A 7803-nucleotide genomic window follows, 5' to 3' on the forward strand; every position below is an offset into this window, starting at 1 on the left:
TGAGGGGGTGGGGGTGGGGCACAGTAGCCATGGACTCACACGTGCACAGGAAGGCTGTCAGGAGTCCCATCATGGTTGTGGTCGGTGAGGTCGTGAATGGAGCTCACCGCGATGACTATCTGCCCGATAGTGTAGACGATGGACAATGAAATAATTGTCCTGTGTTTAGAGAGGTGAGAGAATCCTACTTTATTGCAGGTAGCTGTCTGTTTCCATTCTGCAAAACTTCCCAGCGCCCAGTCATGGATCCGCCCGCTTTTCAAAACTGGATAGAAACGTGAGCTCTCAGGATGGATAGCATAGGAGCACAGGATGAAATTCTGGCTAGAGCCTGGTAGTGTCCCACGAGATGTCCTCTGGTTAGGTGAGTGCTCACAGTGGCTTTCCATCCACCAAGCCACACGAGGCGGCAAGGCCTGAGTATCAGGCAGTTTTGTTGTCCCATCCCTGCAGTGTCCCTGCTACTATTTGAAAATGATACAGTTTGGTTGGGGCTGGGCATAAACAAACCAAACCAAACCAAACCATGATAAACGCACAACCTTCCAGAGTTCACAGTGCTGTGTTAGGAACGTGATAGCAAGCAGAAACAAGGCCACAGATGTCCTACAAGCTTCTTCTCCTTGACGCTTCCTTCCCCGCGCCTATCCTGCCAAACCACGAAGCTCACAATGAGCGTCTGCGCTTGTGTGATGAGAAAGTTCCAGTCACTCACTTGAACTTCCCCAGCCACGAGTCTGCGATCAGGGCTCCGAGAATCGGAGTCAGGTAGCACAGGGCAGCGAACGTGTGGTAGATGGCCGTGGCCAGATCATCGTCCCAGCGAAGGAAGTTCCTGAAGTACAGGACCAGGAGTGCTTTTCGCAGGGGCAGGCGGGAGAGAGGAACCGAGTTAGGGCTGGCGAAGGGAACACTCGTTCTTACAGAAGGGCGAGGTGAGCCTGAGACTTACCACGCATCCCATAGTAGGAGAATCTTTCACAGAATTCATTGACCACGATGAAGAAGATGCTCACAGGGTACCCAAAGCAGCTCTGACAAAAAGGAAAATAATATCCAGACATGTCCATCACTGGTCCATACTCACGTGCCAGCACCGGAGGCTGGGCAAAGATCCATGGCATACTTAATAAATTCTCAGTGCCATTCAGACCCAGAATCTTGAATTCTGTGATTTCTACAGCCCGTGCTTGTCATCCCCACACAGATTGCAGTGAAATAAATCAACCAGCATGAGCAGGAAATGAAAGGACATCGGCAGAACTCAGGACCGCTCCTTACACCCCAAGCACAGCGTGTCAAGTGAACAAAGCCCATTTGCAGCCACCGAGGGACAGAACACTGCACAACTTCCAGGATAAAGACACAGGAGAAGGGCAAAGCATACTTACCCGTGACTTGGACATCCCTGAAAGAAAAACAGAACACCAACGTTAAAGTCGTGTTCGACTCAGCACCCGTGGCTTCTCTGGGATCCCAAGCCAGGACTCTCCCATCACATCTGCAGTGAGGACTGGTGTCCTCAGGCAATGCTTGTGATCATTCAGGAGGAGAAAGAACCAGCGCTCAGAAAATCATGCCCAAACCATTTCTTCCTCAAACACTTCAAAGGCCACCTCTGTATAAAACCCAAGCATTCCAGTGTGGTCTTCACTACCTCACAGCTCCTCAGTCCTCTGAGGGTTAGATTATTGAGGTGTAGCATGCTTTGGGTGCCTAATTCAGAGAGAGGATTCAACCACTCTTTCCTGTTCCTAACCCTGCCTTCCTTCCAGCCCTTCTCCATGCAAAGACCCTGTGAAACCAAACTGTTTGTCCATTGAATATGCCGAGTGTTCTCTCAAAGTTTGTAACATGGGAGATGGCCACCTGTTGCTGGTGACCTACCCCCTTTAATGTGTCCCTTTCCACTCAAGTTTTAGCCTTGGTGTTGACGTTCTCTTCATACAGTGTGGTGTAAGGATGGGTCATTTCTGTTCTTACCTCCCTACGGGATTGAGTCTCTCAGTGGAAGAAGCATGCGACACACCTTAACATCCCTGTCTCTTTTACGCTACACACTGTGACAACAGCTGTTGTCAACAGAACAAATGAGAAGATGGTGAAAACAAGAACCATAAGATTCCAAACTTAGTGTGGCATTTTACTTCCTAAATCTGAGGAACATCCTTCAGTCCCATGACCTCAGAAGCAGACACCTCTGCTCATCTGTCTCCCTCCTCTGAATTTTGGGGTGTCTCACACCCTTGTCTCTGGTCTTCTCTAGACCTTCTCTGTTTCCAAAAATGACATATTGCTCCATATTTATCATACTGTGTTCCTTTTCAGGGGAACCCACCCTCTTCCCGTTTCCCATACTCCATTGACCTCATCTTAGAGTTCTTTGCTCCTGAGGCTCCCTGCCTCTGTTAGGAGCCAATGGCTCAGCAGTCGAGGGTTACAAGCTGGGCTGTTTCTGAGACTCTCTGGGGGGCTTGTGGGAACAGACTGCTGGGCCAGCTCAGAGCTGCTGACTCCATAGGTCTGCCAGACACACGCGACTGCATTTTCTATCCAGTTGCAGGGTTGCACACATTGAAACTGCTGCACGGGGGAATTAGAAGTGATGCTGAAGCCCTGGCTGCGGACCCTGCACGCCGCCCTGCGCAGGGTGAACACCCTGCACAGCTCTGCTGGAAACCGCTCTGGTTACTGTGTCTCGTATCAAGACACAGGGAGGATCTCTCTGTCAAATAAGCTCCAAGGTGACTTGGATGCTGCAGTCTGGGGACCTCACATTCTGAGAAGCACATGTCAGCTGTGGTATTGTTGCCTGGCAGTTCTCTGTATGTAAAGATCATCACTCCTCTGGCCCTGAGAACCAGGAAGACCAGCTAACTGCCCAGAGCAGGAAGCAAAGGAGAAGTTGGGCAGGTACTGACCCGCCACTGCTCCACGTCTCCGTCTCTGTTCCCCATTCACATCCTTCCCTCAGATCTGCCACCACGTACGGTCAGTCTGTGTGACTCCCGCATCTGTCTCACAGCAAGCAAAACCCCAGTTCTGCAAGAGGAGCTCTTTTCTTGACCTAGACCATGTAGTCCTCCCCCCAACCAGCCCCCGTTCACCTCCCTGGCAGGTACAGCCCTCCCTACTCCTGTCAGCTGAGCTGGGGGCCTTCTCCACTTGCCCAGCTCAGCCGTGACCCCAGACATCAGACCAGACTGTCCTGTGTTTCTCCCCACTTCAGCGTGTTTGATGTTATTTCAGCCCTTGCTCCAAGGAAGGAAATAACACCATCCTGATCTCCCAGGACTCCAGTTCCCAGCTCTTCCTGCTCTTGAAGCTGGAGCCAGAGATTTCACAGCATAACCAAACTGTTTTTTTCCCTCAGTTAAGAGTTCGTTGATGGAAAGGGTTGCTTTGAAGGTGCCATGCATAAAATGAGAGCCAGGGGGTCAGACTTGCGCTTGAATCTCAGTTCTGCCAGCTGGCATCCGGGGTCCTGGGCAAGCCTGGGTAACTGGATAGCAAAACAAAGATAAACAACGCCCCCTGCTTTGTAAGAGCTCACAAGGGGCCAACAAGATGGATGGCCCAGAGGCCCAGAGGGGATGGGCACTGAGATCAGGGTGGAAGACACAGGCTCCATTCACAGAATCTACACTTTCAGAGAACAGGCTCTTGCAAGCTTTCCTGCGACTGATACAAACATGCATGCACACATGAGCTCACGCAGACACTGTGGAGAAAGAGTCTCTGTGAAGGTTTCTCTACCTGGCTTCATGCACTAGTAAAATGGAGGCACTACGGCCAAGAGCCTTCCACCTTGAATGGCGCTCTCCAGTGCTCACGGAACAAGGAGAAGCCAAGCTAAGCAGCAGAGGCCATTCCTCTGTGTTTCCTGTCTGTGGAGGCCTTGCGACTATCCCTTGGCTGCCATGACTTCCCTGCTGGGATGGGCTGTACACTCTCCACTGTCAGCGTTCATCCGCACACAGGAAGAGTCTTAAGTCACCAGGGAGCAGGGCAGAGGAGGCAAGCCAGGCTACGGGTGTTCTTCAGTGTCCTGATTTATCCCAGGGTGGCTTGTGTTCTTGAAGAAACAGCAGTGCCCCTAATGTTCTATCTACTTGAACCTCAGAGCACGTGGCCTCCCCATGGCCTAAGGACAAAGCAGAGAGTGAGACCGACATTAGAGGCCAGGATGTCCTCAGGAGGAAGAGCGGTCAGCCCAGAGTCCACAGAGCCAGGGCGAGTTTCCCCACAGTGGTGCCCTTCTCATGTCCCTAGGCACTCTGGTTCACAGGGGAGGACCCCGTATCTCCACGGCAGGAGCTGTGCATTTCCGTTAAATATTACCTAGCACTTATTTACATTAAATGCTTATGTGGTTATGGGAAATATTTAGTGGGCTGAGACCTTAGCTGGCCTTTCATCACATCTAGAATTTTATCATGGAAAAGGAGTGTCCGGCCTCACTCAAGCAAAACCCAGAGATGCGGGACCCAGCCAACCAACGGGAAGCATTTTGTGTTTTGAAAGGTGTGCCTTCCCAAGAACTGCCTTCATCATTCCGGGGCAGAGGTCACTCAGTTCTTTTTATAGATTGCAGAGCTCTCTGCTGGCCACACACCAAAGTCAGCATTTCTTATCTGAATGTCCCCGTGTCAACAGGACCGCTATCATAGAAAGGCCAAGTGCAGAACCCAGGAGCACAAGTTCCGACGTGATCTGAACTCAGATTTCAGTTTCCACAAGGCTTGTCTACTTTAGGCTGTCGCTGTGTTGTCATCCTGGTTACCACACTCACTCAGCAGGCTGGAGTGACGCTTCCAGAACAGTCCCCTAGAGCCCTGGGAGATGTAAGCAGGATCAGGGTCACATCTAGACTCCAGATGCCCTTATCTAGAGAGCTCAGTGGAGCCAGTGTGCCTAACCACTGACTAAACATTGGCTTTTGCTGTTACTATGTCTGATAGATATGACAGAATAGATATGACTTTCTACTGTCTAGAAATTTTAGACAAAATTACTGACAGTCAGGACGCAGTACGCATGTCTCTCACACAAACTTTGGAGTCCGGTGGAGGGACAGAGAAAGCAGGGGGAAGAGTGAGTCTACTGAGAGCCACTACTTCAAAGCATTTTTCCGTTAGCAGGGACATCTCCCGGGACTGGGACGTATGCAGAGCATATTTTAAACCATGTAGAATCAGGGTCTCTAAGTGGTGCTTTGTTACCTAGATGTCAATACAGTGACAGCGGATTAAAGAGGAAGCGTTCTGAGAAACGTAACTCATCATCGATGGCAAAGATTGTGATGATGTTTTCATCCTTGTTCAAACACCAGGGAGTGTATTTACACAAACCTGGAGGGGCGGTATATTGCAATCTCGTGGGCATATGCCACCCACGGTCGGAACGTCATATGACCGAGATCCCTCAGCAACACTCGGGTCCCACAGTGCACTCCCAGGGGTTGGGTTTGGGATCTTGGAAAAGAACAAAGCCTTCGCTGAGGTCTGAGAAAGGAACCCGCACTTTCAGAGGGAGAAAAAAACTATTTCCTACCACTTCTAAAAATATCTGTGTCCTACCCTTTGGGCGTTTTTCCTTCCCTGGAAAAAAAGACTTTGCTGATGATTACAGACCTTGAAATATGGACTGTATCTCGAGTTGTTCAGTGGGTGAAGAGAAACACCACATGAAGAGTCAGCATGATAACGGCATCAGGGACTGTTCTTTCTGTACCTTTCATTGCCAAGGCAAGGGAAGCCAAGCATGGTGGTCCCAGCTCTGGGGAGGCAGAGGCAGGCAGGTATCAGTGAGTTCAAGGCCAGCCTGGTCTACATAGTGAGCCCTAGGACAACCAGCATTACGTAGAGAGACCTGTCTTAACCAAAACCAAACACCCCAAGAATAAAGAAACTGCCTAACTGCTAAAAGGATCAGCTCAATGTTAGGAACCTTACCAAAGACCTGACTGGCCATGGTTGTTGATCTGAGTCCACACCCCATGAACCTACTGAGTCTGAACAGGTGTGATGGTTATCAGTACAGCTCCTCAGGAGACGGACATGGAAAATAAGCCCGCTTAGCTGCTGCCTAGCTTCAGCTCCTCAGCAGTGGGTACCACACACCGCAGAGTGCCAATAGCAGCTCCTGACATGTCTGTGTTGCGGGCCAGATGCCAGGGCGCTCTTTCTGTTCGACCTACTTCGGTGATAATGTGCCCTTGTATATCATTCCCATCTGTCAGTCAGACCACGCTCTGTTTCGTGCGTGCACCACAGCTGGGTCCTCATCTCAACTGAGCATCCACTGCTTAGTCTTGGGGCACAGCTCCTGGCCAGCATATGCATTTTCTGGGGTTATAATCCAAGGTACCGCATGATGCTGGTGACTCAAAAACAGCCTAGATCCAGGGTTTCACAGTCCTGGAAGCCAGAGGTCTGAGATCAGAAGTGTTATCAGAGTTCTGCCCTCTGTGCCTGACTGGGAGAATGCTCTGGACCCCTCTTCTGGCATTCCTCTGTTGATGGAAGCATCGCCTGGTTGTCTTCATGCCCACCCAGCATCCTTCTCATGTGCGCACCTATACCCACAATTTCCGCTATAATAAAGATATTAGGTGTTCTGAACTCTCAGCCCATATCACTCTACTACAGCCTCATCTTTAATTAGTCACGTTTGCAACCCCCCTGGTCTCTGAGACGTCACATTCAGGACACTGGGGGCCTGGACTTCTCTACAATATGAACTTTGGAGATGCAAATCCCAGCCCTTAATGGTCAGAAGCTGTTTGTTATCTACCACTTGTTACTTTATGCTGCGACATCCTCAGCCCTTTAAAATGGTTTCTAAAGGACCAGGGAGATGGCTTCGTTAGTAGCGCCTGCTGTGCAAACTTGAGGACCCAATTCAGATTCTCGGTATTCACAGGAAAAGCCAGGCATGGCAAACCTACATCTCAGCATCGCAGAGGCAGAGATAGGAGGGCCTCTGAAGCTCACAGATCAGCCAGCTGATGAGCTGGAAAGACAGAGACACTGTCTGAGAAAAGAAGGTGGAGAGAGATTAGGGAAGACACTTGACATTGTTAGACATGGTGGCACACACTACACCTTTAATCCTAGCACTTGGGAAGCAGGGGCAGGCGGATCTCTTGTGAGTTTGAGCCCAGCTTGGTCTACATAGTGAGCACCAGGATAGGCAAGACTACGTAGTAATACTTTGTCTCAAAAAAACAAACTTAAAAACTTCAAGAAGAAAAGGTACTTGACATCACTTTCTGGCCTCTGCACAGGTGTGCACCTCCATACACACAGTCTTGTCTTATAACCAGACATGATTCTCTGACCACACCTTCTGTTGTGAGTCAGCAGACAGGGTCTTGGTGGGCCGCAGGATTGAGTTATCTTTGGACAAGATCAGAGATCACTCAGTCCCAAACTGCTTCATGACAGGGAACAATCAGCTGGCTAGAGTTAGTATGTAGCAAAGCAAAAGACGTGGGAAGTAGTCCTAAATTCTGCCCAGATATAGACAGGAACCAAGTGCTCGGCTAACAAGGTCTCCCTAGGCATCACAGTGGTGAACTATGGTGCTCTGAATGAGGATGGCCCCCATAGGTTCATATATTTGAACGCTTGGTTGTCTGTTAGTGAAACTGTTTGGGAAGGATTAGGAGGCGTGGCTTTGTTGGAGGATGTGTGTCCAGTAGGGTGGGCTTGAGGTTTTAAAAGCCCAAACCATTCCAGTTAGTTTCTTCTCTCTCTCTCTCTCTCTCTCTCTCTCTCTCTCTCTCTCTCTCTCTCTCTC

The 7803-nt window shown here is 50.0% G+C and overlaps 1 protein-coding gene across 1 annotated transcript in view; it reads right to left on the reverse strand.

Moving 5' to 3' along the window:
- The window catches only part of Slc15a1 (solute carrier family 15 member 1), a 26994-nt gene extending 25588 nt beyond the window's left edge, over nucleotides 1-1406 (reverse strand). Inside the window, exons 1-4 of the mRNA XM_013349311.1 lie at nucleotides 1392-1406; nucleotides 953-1034; nucleotides 716-857; nucleotides 40-159 (exon numbers count right to left, since the gene is read on the reverse strand). Of these exons, the coding sequence (XP_013204765.1) occupies nucleotides 40-159; nucleotides 716-857; nucleotides 953-1034; nucleotides 1392-1406 (359 nt within the window). The remainder of the gene's footprint in view (nucleotides 1-39; nucleotides 160-715; nucleotides 858-952; nucleotides 1035-1391) is intronic.
- Nucleotides 1407-7803: the final 6397 nt, after the last annotated feature.

This window comes from Microtus ochrogaster, chromosome 17 (assembly GCF_000317375.1).
Source record: "Microtus ochrogaster isolate Prairie Vole_2 chromosome 17, MicOch1.0, whole genome shotgun sequence".
In the NCBI taxonomy this organism is placed as follows: domain Eukaryota; kingdom Metazoa; phylum Chordata; class Mammalia; order Rodentia; family Cricetidae; genus Microtus; species Microtus ochrogaster.